Source organism: Scyliorhinus canicula, chromosome 13 (genome assembly GCF_902713615.1).
Source record: "Scyliorhinus canicula chromosome 13, sScyCan1.1, whole genome shotgun sequence".
Classification (NCBI taxonomy): domain Eukaryota; kingdom Metazoa; phylum Chordata; class Chondrichthyes; order Carcharhiniformes; family Scyliorhinidae; genus Scyliorhinus; species Scyliorhinus canicula.
Window position 1 is genome coordinate 32,362,265 of NC_052158.1, and position 16,631 is coordinate 32,378,895.

The following is a 16,631-nucleotide window of genomic DNA, read 5'->3' on the forward strand; positions in this document are numbered from 1 at the left end:
CCCTGCTTTTATATCCCAGGATACACTGGGCCCTGTCATACTATAATATGACAGGATATAACAGGCTCTATCATTCTTCCAATGTCCCAGGATACACCGGGCCCTGTCCCTGCTGTAATACCCCAGCCTACACCAGGCCCTGACCACCTGGGTGTCATGTCAGAAACATGGAGGAAAAGATTGTATTTATTATGATTATGCCCTGAACACTCCTTTTTTCCTCATCCTTGTCCCCTGTTTATTGTGAGATTGAAAAAAGTAGATTTTGTGAAATCCCTCGTGATTCTGTTTTCACCTTGCCCAGAATTTGCGGTGCAGTTATTCATAGAGGATTGGAACACACCAAATTTATGGGCTGGGGGAAAAATGACACCATTTATAAAGAGGAATCTCAGAATATTTTAAAAATTAATGTTCTGTTTGTAAATGAGTAGTGAGCAGGGAAATCAGGGCAGTTTTCATTGACCACCCTCACCGTCCACAACATGGGGTAAACCAGGCCCTGTCCTAATGTAATACCCGAGGATACACTGCCCTGTCATACTGTAATATCCCAGCGTACCCCGACCTACTATACTATCCAATGATACACCAGAAACTGTCCTACCATAAATTCCCATGATTCACTGGATCTTGTCAATCTGTAGTATCCCAGGATACACTGGGACATGTTGTACTGTAATACCCCAGGGCTGCATAGCGCCACAGTGGGTAGCACTGTTGCCTCACAGTGCCAAGGACCCGGGTTCAATTCTGTAATTGGGTGACTGTCTATGTGGAGCTTGTACATTCGTCCCACGTCTGCGCGGTTTCCTCCAGGTGCTCTGGTTTCCTCCCACAATCCAAAGCTGTGCAGTCGGTGGATTGACCAGGCAAAATTCCCCATTAGTGTCCAAAGGTTAAGTGGGGTGTGGTGAACCACTGTGCACCTGTATTAGGGGATGTAAGGTAGGACCTGTACTACAAGTTCGCCGGTAGCCCCTGCCGGCTGGCTCCGCCCGGTAGGAGTATAAATATGCGTGTCCTCCATTGATCTGCCATTTTGCCAGCTGCAGCAAGAGGCCACGCATCTGACTGCAATAATGTCACAGTTGTACCCAACCTTAGTCTTTGTGCAATTGATCGTGCATCATGGGGTTATGGAGAAAGGGCAGGGAGTGGGCCTAGGTCAGGTGCTTCTGCTCTGTGGCAATTCAATGCTTCTTCTACGATACACTGGGCCGTGTTGTGCTGTAATATCTCAAGATAAACCAGGCTCTTTCCTCCCGTAATAACCCCAAGATGCACTGTGCCGTGTCATATCACTTTACAATATCCCAGGGTACATCTGGCCTGTCCTGTTATACAGCTCCATGCCTTGCCCCTCCAACAATATCCCAGATACACCAGAAAGTGTCCACCCTGCAACACTGCAGGATACAACAAGCACTAACCCTCCTGTAATATCTGTAGCCACCTGGGGTGACCACTGCCCAACACAAAATGGAAGATTGCAAGGAATGCAGGGAAATTGGACATGTTATAAAGCAAGCAGCTTGCAAAGCGCTTGTATATTCAGTCTACTGCAGAAACCAGTTTTGACTGCTGCAGAAAGCAGACAGCACTATGAAAAGAAAACAGTTAGCATACTAATGAGGCGATACCAGGCGATCCCCAGAAACAATGGAAACAAGTTAAACACAGATCGATACATTCAATGGAAGGCCAGACTTTTTGGCGCCAAAGAAGCCCAAAACAATAAGTCCCGAGAACCGCCCCAGTGATCAAGGAATTGCCCCGCTATTGGGGAATTCAAATCAATCGATTGGGAAGAGACCCAATCGATTGCGGGAGTATAGAGGGTCCGCCCAGGTGGGCACAAGACCCTGAGATGAGTATAAGACAGAGACCGCGACCCCAGCTCTCTCTCTCTCTGCCAGCCTCTCCTTGACCAGCCAGCCCCCCCAGCAGAACACCGTTGCAGCAGAAGAACCTTAAGGAGGAGAGGTCTGGACAGAAGCCGCCAGCAACTAAGTCACAATGTACGCTGCGGGAATAGACACTCCTGGCCCCTTTTGTCCATAACTACTGGAAGCCTGCGGACCCAGGACAAATCTAGAAGCCGTTGTTCCCTGATCCGGCAGTCCCCTTGTCCAGATAAGTATTTGGCCTATTAGTGGTGGGATTAGCCTAGTCTTATAGTTTATATGCATGATTAGTAGATTACTGTAATATAATAAATGTGTCTTGTGTGAACTTACTAATTGGTGTATGTTTTTATTGCTTTGAACTTGACCTTGAAACTTGTGGCAGTATCTTAACGATACCTGGCGACTCCAAAGCTAAGTAACGAAACAGAGGCAAATTGAGTTTTAAGCACACTCACCCAGAACGAGCAACATAGCCCAGTATACAGCAGGCTCTGTTGTAATGTAACATCCAGGAATATATCTGGACCTTTCATACAGTAATTTTCAGGGTTCACTGGATCCTGTCAGACTGTAACATTCCAGTATGACAGGATCCAGTGCACCCTGACAAATTACTGTATGAAAGGTCCAGATATATTCTTGGATGTTTCATATACATTCCAGGGTACAACAGGCCCTGTTTTACTGTAATATCCCAGGTGGGGCATGTTGCACAGTAAATCCCCGGACACACAATCACTGTCCTCCAATAGAGGCTCCATGGTATGTTAGAGTTCAATATTTATTTGCTCTCTGTGTCCTGGGCTACAGCCTGAACTGGTGAACAGCTCAGCACTGACCCTCCCTCCTGTGATCCTAATCTGAGGCTGTGTCCCTCTAACAGTGAGAAATGGTCTTACCATAAATCACCACCAGTGTCTCATTCAGTCCGCTGTGTTCCACCCGACAGGAATACTCAGCCTGGTCCTCCGGATCAAACTCCACCCATTTCCGGATCTGGTAGGTACTGTCGTGATTGGGTAAGATCCCACTAGACAGGGTCTCACCAATCACAAATCCATTCCTGCACAGATTCACATCGATGGCTTGAGGGTAAAACGCGGTGACGACACAGGATAGCCGGTTGGAATCACCCAGACGGGTAAATGACACGAAAGGGGCAACTGAGAGAGAAACAAAGAGGAATCAGTGTTGGAAACTCGAGAGAGAGAACCGCAGGCATACCCCCTTCACCGACTCAGTCCGCCCCTCACTCACCGACTCTCAGTCCCCCCCCCCACTCACCGACTCTCAGTCCCAGCTCACTCACCGACTCTCAGTCCCTCCCTCACTCACCGACTCTCAGTCCCCCCCCTCACTCACCGACTGTCAGTCCCCCCCTCACTCACCGACTCTCAGTCCCCCCTCGCTCACTGACACTCAGTCCCCCCCTCACTCACTAACTCTCAGTCCCTCCCTCACTCACCGACTCTCAGTCCCCCCTCGCTCACCGACTCTCAGTACCCCCCTCACTCACCGACTCTCAGTACCCCCTCACTCACCGACTATCAGTCCCCCCTCACTCACTGACTCTCAGTCTGCCCCTCACTTACCGACTCTCAGTCCCCCCTCACTCATCAACTCTCAGTCCCCCCTCACTCACCGACTCTCAGACCCCCCCTCTCTCACCGACTCAGTCCCCCTCTCACTCACCGACTCTCGTTCCCCCCCTCACTCACCGACTCTCAGTCCCTCCCTCACTCATCAACTCTGTCCCCCCTCACTCACCGACTCGCAGTCCCCACCTCACTCACCGACTCTCAGTCCCCCCTCACTCACCGACTCTCAGTCCCCCCATACTCAGCGACTCTCAGTCCCCCCTCACTCACCGACTCTCAGTGCCCCCCCACTCACCAACTCTCAGTAATCCCCTCACTCACCGACTCTCAGCCCCCCCATCACTCACCGACTCTCAGTCCCTCCCCTCACTCGCCGACTCTCAGTCCCCCCTCACTCACCGACTCTCAGTCCAACCCCTCACTCACCGACTCTCAGTCCCCCCCTCACTCACCGACCCTCAGTCCCCCCCACACTCACCGACTCTCTGTGCCCCCCCTCACTCACCGACTCTCAGTCCCCCCCCTCACTCACCGACTCTCAGTCCCCCCCCTCACTCACCGACTCTCAGTCCCCCCTCACTCACCGACTCTGCGTCCCTCCTCACTCACCGAATCACAGTCTCGCCCCACACTCACCGACTCAATCCACCCCTCACTCACCGACTCTCAGTCGCCCCCCTCACACACCGACTCTCAGTCCCTCCCTTGATCATCGCCTCTCAGTCCACCCCTCACTCACCGACTCTCAGTCCCCCCCTCACTCACCGACTCTCAGTCCCCACTCACTCACCGACTCTCAGACCCCCCTCATCTCACCGACTCAGTACCCCTCTCACTCACCGACTCTCAGTTGCCCCCCCTCACTCACCGACCGCAGTCCCCACCTCACTCACCGACATCTCAGCCCCCCCCCTCACTCACCGACTCTCAGTCCCCGCCCCATCACTTCACCGACTCTCAGTCCCCCCTCACTCACCGTACTCTCAGTCATCCCCCTCATTCACCGACTCTCAGTCCCCCCTCACTCACCGACTCTCAGTACCCCCCTCACTCACCGACTCTCAGTCCCCCCCCTCACTCACCGACTCTCAGTCCCCCCCTCACTCACCGACTCTCAGTCCCCCCCCTCACGCACCGACTCTCAGTACGCCCCCTCACTCACCGACTCTCAGTCTCCCCCCCTCACTGACCGACTCTCAGTCCCCACCCCTCACTCACCGACTCTCAGTCCCCCCCAACTCACCGATTCTCAGTCCCCCCCTCACTCACCGACTCTCAGTCCCCCCCTCACTCAACGACTCTCAGATCCCCCCTCTCTCACCGGCTCTCAGTCCCTCCCTCGCTCACCGACTCTCAGTCATCCCCCTCACTCACCGACTCTTAGTCACACCTCGCTCACCGGCTCTCAGTCCCCCCTCACTCACCGACTCTCAATCTCCCCTCACTCACCGACTCACAGTCCCCCCTCACTCACAGACTCTAAATCCCTCCCTCACTCACCGACTCTCAGTCATCCCCCTCACCCACCGACTCTCAGAGCCCCCCCTCACTCACCGACTCTCAGTCCCTCCCTCACTCACCGACTCTCAGTCCCCCACTCACTCACCGACTCTCAGTCCCCCCCCCTCACTCACCGATTCTCAGTCCCACCCTCACTCACCAACTCTCAGTCCCCCCTCACTCACCGACTCTCAGTCCCTCCCTCACTCACCGACTCTCAGTCCCCCCCCTCACACGCCGACTCTCAGTCCCCCCCTCACTTACCGACTCTCAGTTCCCCCCTCACTCACCGATTCTCAGTCCACCCCTCACTCACCGACTCTCAGTCCCCCCCTCACTCACCGACTCTCTGTCCCCCCCCCACTCACCGACTCACAGTCCCCCCTCACTCACCGACTCTCACTCCCCCCTCACTCACCGACTCTCAGTCCCCCCCCCCTCACTCACCGACTCTCAGTCCCCCCCCTCGCTCATCGACTCTCAGTCCCCACCCCTCACTCACCGACCCTCACTCCCCCTCAGTCACCGACTCACAACCCCCCCCCTCACTCAACGACTCTCAGTCCCTCCCTCACTCACCGACTCTCAGTCCCGCCTGACTCACCGACTCTCAATCCCCCCCTCACTCACAGACTCTCAGTCCCCCCCCTCACTCACTGACTCTCAGACCCCCCTCACTCACCGACTCTCAGTCCCCCCCCTCACTCACCGAATCTCAGTCGCCCATTCACTCACCGACTCTCAGTCCCCCCTCACTCACCGCCTCTCAGTCACTCCCTCACTCACCGACTCTCAGTCCCCTCTCACTCACCGATTCTCAGTTCCCCCTCACTCACCGACACGCAGTCCCCCCCCTCACTCACCGACTCTCAGTCCTCGCCCTCACTCACCGATTCTCAAACCCCCCCTCACTCACCGATTCTCAGTCTTCCCCCCCTTACTCACCGACAGTCCCCCCCTCGCACATCGACTCTCAGTCCCTCCCTCACTCACCGATTCTCAGTCTTCCCCCCCTTACTCACCGACAGTCCCCCCCTCGCTCATCGACTCTCAGTCCCTCCCTCACTCACCGACTCTCAGTCCCCCCCCTCACTCACCGACCCTCACTCCCCCTCAGTCACCAACTCACAACCCCCCCCCTCACTCAACGACTCTCAGATCCCCCCTCACTCACCGGCTCTCAGTCCCCCCTCACTCACCGACTCTCAATCCCCCCTCACTCACCGACTCTCAGTCCCTACCCTCACTCACCGACTCTCAGTCCCTCCCTCACTCACCGACTCTCAGTCCCCCCTCACTCACCGACTCTCAGTCCCCCCCTCACTCACCGACTCTCAGTCCCTCCCTCACTCACCGACTCTCAGTCCCCCCTCACTCACCGACTCTCAGTCCCCCCTCACTCACCGACTCTCAGTCCCCCCCTCACTCACCGACTCTCAGTCCCCCCCTCACTCACCGACTCTCAGTCCCCCCTCACTCACCGACTCTCAGTCCCCCCCCTCACTCACCGACTCTCAGGTCCCCCCTCACTCACCGACTCTCAGTCCCCCCCCTCACTCACCGACTCTCAGTCCACCCTCACTCACCGACTCTCAGTCCCCCCTCACTCACCGACTCTCAGTCCCTCCCTCACTCACCGACTCTCAGTCCCCCCCCACTCACCGACTCTCAGTCCCCCCCTCACTCACCGACTCTCAGTCCCCCCTCACTCACCGACTCTCACTCCCCCCCCTCACTCACTGACTCAGTCCCCCCCTCACTCACCGACTCTCAGTCCCCCCCTCACTCACCGACTCTCAGTCCCCCCCTCACTCACCGACTCTCAGTCCCCCCCTCACACACCGACTCTCAGTCCCCCCCCTCACTCACCGACTCTCAGTCCCCCCCCTCACTCACCGACTCTCAGTCCCCCCCTCACACACCGACTCTCAGTCTCCCCCCTCACTCACCGACTCTCAGTCACCCCCTCACTGACTCTCAGTCCCCCCCTCACGCACTGACTCTCAGGCCCCCCCTCACTGACTCTCAGTCCCCCCCTCACTCACTGACTCTCAGTCCACCCCTCACTCACCGACTCTCAGTCCCTCCCTCACTCACCGATCTCAGTCCCCCCCTCACTCACCGACTCTCAGTCCCCCCTCACACCGACTCTCAGGCCCCCCTCACTCACCGACTCTCAGTCCCCCCCCTCACTCACTGACTCTCAGTCCCCCCCCTCACTCACTGACTCTCAGACCCCCCCTCACTCACCGACTCTCAGTCCCCCCTCACTCACCGACTCTCAGTCCCCCCCCTCACTCACCGACTCTCAGTCCCCCCCTCACTCACCGACTCTCAGTCCCTCCCTCACTCACCGACTCTCAGACCCCCCTCACACGCCGACTCTCAGTCCCCCACTCACTCACCGATTCTAAGTCCCCTCCTCAGTCACCGTCTCTCAGCCCCCAACACTCAACGACTCACAGACCCCTCCTCACTCACCGGCTCTCAGTCCCCCCTCACTCACCGACTCTCAATCCCCCCTCACTCACCGACTCTCAGTCCCCCCCACTCACCGACTCTCAGTCCCCCCTCACTCACCGATTCTCAGTTCCCCCCTCACTCACCGACTCTCAGACCCCCTCCTCACTCACCGTCTCTCAGTCCCCCCTCGCTCAGTGACTCTCAGTCCCCCCCTCACTCACCGACTCCTCCCCCTCTCATCGACTCAGTCCCCCCTCACTCACCGACTCTCAGTCCTCCCTCACTCACCAATTCTCAGTCCCCTCCCTCACTCACCGACTCTCAGTCCACCCCCTCACTCGCCGACTCTCAGTCCCCCCCCCTCACTCACCGACTCTCAGTTCCCCCCTCACTCACCGACTCTCAGTCCCCCCCTCACTCACCGACTGAGTCCCCCCCCCTCACACGCCGACTCTCAGTCCCCCACTCACTCACCGACTCTTAGTCCCTCCCTCACTCACCGATTCTCAGTCCCCCCCTCATTCACCGACTCTCAGTCCCCCCCCCTCACTCAACGACTCTCAGACCCCCCCCCACTCACCGACTCTCAGTCCCCCCCTCACTCACCGCCTCGCAGTCCCCCCCTCACTCACCGACTCTCCGTCCCCCCCTCACTCACCGATTCTCAGTCCCCCCTCACTCACCGATTCTCAGTCTCCCCCCCCTAACTCACCGACTCTCAGTCCCCCCCTCACTCACCGATTCTCAGCCCCCCCTCACTCACCGACTCTCAGTTCCCCCCTCACTCACCGAATCTCAGTCCCCCCCTCACTCACCGACTCTCAGCCCCCCTCACTCACCGACTCTCAGTTCCCCCCTCACTCACCGACTCTCAGACCCCCCCCCCCACTCACCGACTCTCAGTCCCCCCTCACTCACCGACTCTCAGTCCCCCCCTCACTCACCGACTCAGTTCCCCACTCGCTCATCGACTCTCAGTCCCCCCCTCACTCACCGACTCTCAGTCCCCCCTCACTCACCGACTCTCAGTCCCCCCCTCACTCACCGACTCTCACTCCCCCTCACACCGACTCTCAGTCCCCTCCTCTCTCACCGACTCTCAGTCCCCCCCTCACTCACCGACTCTCAGTCCCGTCCCCTCACTCACCGACTCTCAGTGCCCACTCACTCACCGCCTCTCAGCCCCTCCCTCACTCACCGACTCAGTCCCACCCTCACTCACCGACTCTCAGTCCCCCCCTCACTCACCCGACTCTCCGTCCCCCCTCACTCACCGATTCTCAGTCCCCCCCTCACTCACCGATTCTCAGTCCCCCCCTCACTCACCGATTCTCAGTCTCCCCCCCCCCTAACTCACCGACTCTCAGTCCCCCCTCACTCACCGACTCTCAGCCCCCCCCTCACTCATCGACTCTCAGTCCCCCCCTCACTCATCGACTCTCAGTCCCCCCCCCTCATTCACCGACTCTCAGTCCCCCCCCTCACTCACCGACCCTCACTCCCCCTCACTCACCGACTCACAACCCCCCCCCTCACTCAACGACTCTCAATCCCCCCTCACTCCGACTCTCAGTCCCACCCTCACTCACCGACTCTCAGAACCCCCCTCACTCACCGACTCTCAGTCCCCCTCCTCACTCACCGACTCTCAGAACCCCCCTCACTCACCGACTCTCAGTCCCCCTCCTCACTCACCGACTCTCAGTCCCCCCCTCACTCACCGACTCTCAGTCATCCCCCTCACTCACCGACTCTCAGTCCCCCCCTCACTCACCGACTCTCAGACCCCCCCTCACTCACCGACTCTCAGTCCCCCCCTCACTCACCGACTCTCAGTCCCCCCCTCACTCACCGACTCTCAGTCCCCCCTCACTCACCGACTCTCAGTCCCCCCTCACTCACCGACTCTCAGTCCCCCCCTCACTCACCGACTCTCAGTCCCTCCCTCACTCACCGACTCTCAGTCCCCCCTCACTCACCGACTCTCAGTCCCCCCCCTCACTCACCGACTCTCAGTCCCCCCTCACTCACCGACTCTCAGTCCCCCCCTCACTCACCGACTCTCAGTCCCCCCTCACTCACCGACTCTGTCCCCCCCTCACTCACCGACTCTCAGTCCCCCCCTCACTCACTGACTCTCAGTCCCCCCCTCACTCACCGACTCTCAGTCCCCCCCTCACTCACCGACTCTCAGTCCCCCCCTCACTCACCGACTCTCAGTCCCCCCCTCACTCACTGACTCTCAGTCCCCCCCTCACTCACTGACTCTCAGACCCCCCCTCACTCACCGACTCTCAGTTCCCCCCCCCACTCACCGACTCTCAGTCCCCCCCTCACTCACCGACTCTCAGTCCCCCCCTCACACGCCGACTCTCAGTCCCCCACTCACTCACCAATTCTCAGTCCCCCCCTCACTCACTGACTCAGTCCCCCCCCTCACTCATCGACTCTGTGCCCCCCTCACACACCGACTCTCAGTCCCTCCCTCACTCACTGACATTCCCCCCCTCACTCATCGCCTCTCAGTCCCCCCCTCACTCACCGACTGAGCCCCCCCTCACTCACCGACTTTCAGGCCCCCCCCTCACTCACCGACTCTCAGTCCCCCCCCTCACTCACCGACTCTCAGTCCCCCCTCACTCCGACTCTCAGTCCCCTCCTCTCTCACCGACTCTCAGTCCCCGCCTCACTCACCGATTCTCAGTCCCCCCCCTCACTCAGCGACTCCCCCTCTCATCGACTCAGTCCCCCCTCACTCACCGACTCTCAGTCCTCCCTCACTCACCAATTCTCAGTCCCCCCCCCTCACTCACCGACTCTCAGTCCTCCCCCTCACTCGCCGACTCTCAGTCCCCCCCCTCACTCACCGATTCTCAGTCCCCCCCTCACTCACCGATTCTCAGTCCCCCCCTCATTCACCGACTCTCAGTCCCCCCTTCACTCAAAGACTCTCAGCCCCCCCCCCACTCACCGACTCTCAGTCCCCCCTCACTCACTGACTCAGTCCCCCCCCTCACTCATCTACTCTGTGCCCCCCTCAATCACCGACTCTCAGTCCCCCCCTCACTCACTGACTCAGTCCCCCTCCTCACTCATCGACTCTGTGCCCCCCTCACTCACCGACTCTCAGTCCCCCCCTCACTCACTGACTCAGTCCCCCCCCCTCACTCATCGACTCTGTGCCCCCCTCACTCACCGACTCTCAGTCCCCCCCTCACTCACTGACTCAGTCCCCCCCTCACTCATCGACTCTGTGCCCCCCTCACACACCGACTCTCAGTCCCTCCCTCACTCACTGACATTTCCCCCCCTCACTCATCGCCTCTCAGTCCCCCCCTCACTCACCGACTGAGCCCCCCCTCACTCACCGACTCTCAGGCCCCCCCTCACTCACCGACTCTCAGTCCCCCCCTCACTCACCGACTCTCAGTCCCCCCTCACTCCGACTCTCAGTCCCCTCCTCTCTCACCGACTCTCAGTCCGCCCCCTCACTCACCGATTCTCAGTCCCCCCCTCACTCACTGACTCTCAGACCCCCCCTCACTCACCGACTCTCAGTTCCCCCCCCCACTCACCGACTCTCAGTCCCCCCCTCACTCACCGACTCTCATTCCCCCCCCTCACACGCCGACTCTCAGTCCCCCCTCACTCACCGATTCTCAGTCCCCCCCTCAGTCACCGTCTCTCAGCCCCCCCCTCACTCAACGACTCTCAGACCCCTCCTCACTCACCGGCTCTCAGTCCCCCCCTCACTCACCGACTCTCAGTCCCCCCCTCACTCACCGACTCTCAGTCCCTCCCTCACTCACCGACTCCCAGTCCCCCCCTCACTCACCGACTCTCAGTCCCCCCCTCACTCACCGACTCTCAGTCCCCCCCTCACTCACCGACTCTCAGTCCCCCCTCACTCACCGACTCTCAGTCCCCCCCTCACTCACCGACTCTCAGTCCCCCCCTCACTCACCGACTCTCAGTCCCCCCCTCACTCACCGACTCTCAGTCCCCCCTCACTCACCGACTCTCAGTCCCCCCCTCACTCACCGACTCTCATCCCCCCCTCACTCACCGACTCTCAGTCCCCCCCTCACTCACCGACTCTCAGTCCCCCCCTCACTCACCGACTCTCAGTCCCCCCTCACTCACCGACTCTCAGTCCCCTCCCTCACTCACCGACTCTCAGTCCCCCCTCACTCACCGACTCTAGTCCCCCCTCACTCACCGACTCTCAGTCCCCCCCTCACTCACCGACTCTCAGTCCCCCCTCACTCACTGACTCAGTCCCCCCCCTCACTCATCGACTCTGTGCCCCCCTCAATCACCGACTCTCAGTCCCCCCCTCACCCACTGACTCAGTCCCCCCCCTCACTCATCGACTCTGTGCCCCCCTCACTCACCGACTCTCAGTCCCCCCCTCACTCACTGACTCAGTCCCCCCCCTCACTCATCAACTCTGTGCCCCCCTCACTCACCGACTCTCAGTCCCCCCCTCACTCACTGACTCAGTCCCCCCCCTCACTCATCGACTCTGTGCCCCCCTCACACACCGACTCTCAGTCCCTCCCTCACTCACTGACATTCCCCCCCTCACTCATCGCCTCTCAGTCCCCCCCTCACTCACCGACTGAGCCCCCCCTCACTCACCGACTCTCAGGCCCCCCCTCACTCACCGACTCTCAGTCCCCCCCCTCACTCACCGACTCTCAGTCCCCCCTCACTCCGACTCTCTGTCCCCTCCTCTCTCACCGACTCTCAGTCCGCCCCCTCACTCACCGATTCTCAGTCCCACCTCACTCACCGACTCTCAGTCCCCCCTCACTCACCGCCTCTCAGTCCCTCCCTCACTCACCGACTCAGTCCCCCCCTCACTCACCGACTCTCAGTCCCCCCTCACTCACCGATTCTCAGTCCCCCCTCACTGGACTCTCATTCCCGCCCCCTCAGTCACCGACTCTCGGTCCCCCCTCACTCACCGACTCTCAGTCCCCCCTCACTCGACTCTCATTCCCGCCCCCTCAGTCACCGACCCTCAGTCCCACCTCACTCACCGACTCTCAGTTCCTGATGGCCGTACTCCATATATTTCGTCAGCCACTCAAAACACTCTTCCTCCAGGTAATGTTTCCATCCCAAGTTGTTGGCCGTGTTCTGGTCCCACTTATTTTTGATGCTCTCTCCCCATGGGACAGGGGTCACCCACACCATGTGCTCCTTGTCGAAGCTGATAAAATCCTGTCCGTCCCATGCCCTCTGGTGGAACCCACTCCTGGTTCCATCATCGCTCAGGTCACAACCGAACTTCGTTTGGTATGTGTGGATCCCTGTGAATTAGACACAGAGTCCTTGAGTCACGGTGACAATGAGATATGACAGCCACTGCACAGACAACCTAAACAGCCTCCCATCCATCATGGCACAGTGCCACAGTGGTTGGCACTGCTGCCTCACAGTTCCAGGGACACGGGTTCAATTCTGAACTTGGGTGACTGTGTGGAGTTTGCATGTTCTCCTTGTGTGGGTCTGTGTGGGTTTCCTCCAGATGCTGTGGTTTCCTCCCACTGTCCAAAGATGTGTAGGTTAGATTAATTTGTCATTCTAAAGTGCCCCTTTGTGTCCAAAGGTGGTTAGGTTACAGTGTTGCGGTGCTAGGGTGAGGGAGTAGACCTAGGTAAGGTGTTCCTGTCACAGGTGTAAGCAGACTGGATGGCCTGAATGGCCTCATGCTGTACTGTAGGGATTCTATGATCCCAATATCCTCCCAGCTTCTCCCAATTCCCATCTAGAACCCTCAACTTACACGAAGAGGCCTGATGGTGGGACCGTAAAGACTTACCTCCCGACTGGTTGGACCGGGCCATGAGGAATTGAAAATAGACTTTGATGTTCTGCTGCTGATCCATTGCAAGCACAGTCTTCCGTTCCCAGGACTCACGTCCCTCGCTCTGTACCATCCACTGCTCCCGAGGGATCAGTTCTTTCCGATCGCCGTCATACATAATAAACTGAACACCGTCCACATAACCCACAACCAAAAACTCTGGGAAACCGGGGATCGGAGTCATAGAAGTGAGGAAATAGCGGAGAGAGTGAGAGTCTGAAATACATAGAGAGAGATATCAGGGCATGAAACCCAAAAACACCAACACCCACACACACAGACATCTGGGTATGAACACCAAAACACCAACACCCATACAGAGAGACATCAGGGCATGAACCCAAAAACACCAACACCCACACACACAGACATCTGGGTATGAACACCAAAGCACCAACACCCATACAGAGAGACATCAGGGCATGAACCCAAAAACACCAACACCAATCTGGGTATGGTGATCATCTTCCAAAATTCTATAGGCTCTGGAGCAGTTTGATTGGATTTGTTTATTGTCACGTGTACCGAGGTACAGTGAAAAGTATTGTTCTGCCTGCAGTTCAGACAGATCATTGCATGCGTGGAAAAAAAAACATCGGACATTAATAAATACACATTTATACAGTTGCTACAGATTGGAGGGTGGCAAATGTAATCACACCATTAAAAAAGAGAGAGATAAAAGAAAGGGACAATGACAGACCAGTTAGCCTCACAAAAGTAGTGGGGAAAATGCTTGAGTCTATTATAAAAGACATGATGACAGAACATTTGGAAAGCATTTACCAATACATAACGCTGGCAAAACTAAAGCCCCAGCGTTATGTATTGGTACGGTACGTGAACTGGCTGAGATAGGAAGCAGAGATTGGGAATAAATCGGTCTTTTCTGATTGGCAGCCAGTGACTGGCGACAGCAGGGATCAGCGCTTAGTCTCCAGCTATTCATGATATCAATAAATGACCTGGATGAGGAAACCAGATGTAAAATTTTGAAGTTTGCTAATTACACAACACTGGATGGAATTGTGAGTGGTGAGGACAATGCAGGGAGGTATCAAGGTGATTGAGACATGTTGAGTGAGTGGGCAAACACATGGCAGACACGGAATCTGAGGATACAGGGTAGCCCATGTAGGACTGAGATGAGGAAATATTTCTTCACTCAAAGGGTAGTAAACCTGTGGAATTCTCTATCACAGAAGGGTGTGGAGACCAAGTCACTGAATGTATTCAAGAAAGAATGTGATGAATGCAGGAATTACAGATACATTGTATTATATGTATTGGTGTAGTAAGGGTTAAAAGCCTGGGTTAATGTGTGCATGACTGCTGCGGTAGTGTTTTTAAAAAAATCCTGGTTTGCAAGACAGCGAGGCTTTTTGAGAAGCAGAGATGCAATTAAAGCATCATAAAAGCTTGGGCTAATGGATTTTCCTTTGGATTAAGGGAGTTCCCTGTGTTGCATTTATTTTGATACCTTTGTGGTCAGCTAGTAAATGATGAACTAATGGGATGAGCCAGATTAGCAGGCATTTTAGCAGAGAAGCAGAGATTGTTCAGTCTGGTGCTGGAAAGCGAAACAATAAGACGTTTCAGCCAGAGATCCTGGCTCCTTGTCAACTGCAATGGTTACATCTTCAAAGAATTCCAACGGAATTGTCAAGCATGATTTCCCCTTCATAAATCCATGCTGACTCAGACTGATCCTGCCACTGCTTTCGAAATGTTCTGCTATAAAGTCCTCGATAATGGATTGAAGAATTTTCCCCACGACCGATGTTAGGCTTACTGGTCTATAATTCACTGCATTCTTGATACCTCCCTTATTGAATATTGGATTGACATGAGCTACCCTCCAATCTGCAGGGACTGTTCCAGAGTCTGTAGGATCCTGGAAGATGACCACCAGTGCATCCCCTATTTCCAGAGCCACCTCCTTCAGCATCTGGGATGCAGATTCTGAGGCCCTGGGGATTTATCCGCCTTCCATAACATCAATTTTCCCAGCACCATTTTCATACTAATGTTGATCTCCCTCTGTTCTTCCCTCTCACTAAACCTTTCATTCTCCAACATTTCTGGTATCTGATTTGTGTCCTTGCTTGTGAAGACAGAACCAAAGTATGTATCCAATTGCTCAGCCATTTCTTTGACCCTTATTATGCATTCCTTGTTTCTGTGTGTAGGGGGCCTACATTTCTCTACCAATCTCTTTGTCTTCACATATCTATTGAAACTCTTTGTGTCAATCTTTGTGTTCCCTTTGTGTACTGTACTTTCCCCTTCTTTATCAATCCCTTTGTCCTTATTTGCTGAATTCTAAACTGTTCCCTATCCTCAGACCTATTATTTTTCTTGGCCAATCTGTATGCTTCTTTCTTGGATTGGCTACGACTTCTAATTTCCTTTGTAAGCCATGGATTGACCCTCTTACCCATTTTGCTTATGTGCCAGACAGGAATGAGCAGTTGCTGCAGTTCCCCCATGCGTTCCTTGAATGTTTGCCATTGCCTATCCACTGCCATCCCTTTAAGTAACACTCTCCAATCTATCAAGGCCAACTCATGCCTCATATCTTCATAGTTTCCTTTATTAAGAATCAGCACCCTAGTCTCCGAATCAACTACTTCACTCTCCATCTTCTATCATGTTATGGTTGCCCATCCCCAAGGAATCTTGCACAACCAGATTGGCAACGATTCCCTTCTCATTACACAATACCCAGTCTAAGATGGCCTGCTCGCTAGTTGGTTCCTTGACATATTGGTCAAGAAAACTATCCCATATACCTCCAGGAATTCCTCCTCTATGGCTTTGTGGCTAAATTGATTTGCCCAATCTATGTGAAGATTAAAATCACCCATGATCACCAATATTCCCTTATTACATGCATCTCTAATTTTGTGATTAATGCCATTCCCAACATCACCACTGCAGTTTAGGGGTCCATATATGACACCTACTAATGCTTTTTGCCCCTTAGTATTTCTCAACTCTACCCATACAGATTTCACATTGTCAGAGCTAATATCCTTTCTCACTATTGTGTTAATTTCCTCTTTAACCAGCAGTGCCACACTACCACCTTGACCTTCATGTCTGTCCTTCCTAAATACTGAAAACCCTGGGATATTCAGTTCCCATCTCTGGTCACCCTGCAGCCATGTCTCCGTAATCCCAATTATATCATACCCATTTATATCTATCTGCAAAATTCATTCATCAACTTTAGTGCAAATGCTCTGTGCATTAAGCCACCGAGCCTTTAAGTTTGTCTTTTTC

General features: G+C 55.7%; 2 protein-coding genes across 3 annotated transcripts in view; both read right to left on the reverse strand.

The window, feature by feature from the left end:
* Positions 1-16,631, reverse strand: part of LOC119976760 (H-2 class I histocompatibility antigen, Q9 alpha chain-like) — a 136,064-nt gene that overhangs the window by 74,843 nt on the left and 44,590 nt on the right. The window lies entirely within an intron of this gene.
* LOC119976761 (class I histocompatibility antigen, F10 alpha chain-like) overlaps positions 1-16,631 on the reverse strand; it is a 31,604-nt gene that overhangs the window by 12,552 nt on the left and 2,421 nt on the right. For both annotated transcript variants that reach the window (XM_038817503.1, XM_038817502.1), the window contains exons 2-4: positions 13,302-13,562; positions 12,517-12,789; positions 2,810-3,073 (exon numbers count right to left, since the gene is read on the reverse strand). In XM_038817503.1, coding sequence (XP_038673431.1) covers positions 2,810-3,073; positions 12,517-12,789; positions 13,302-13,562 — 798 coding nt within the window. The remainder of the gene's footprint in view (positions 1-2,809; positions 3,074-12,516; positions 12,790-13,301; positions 13,563-16,631) is intronic.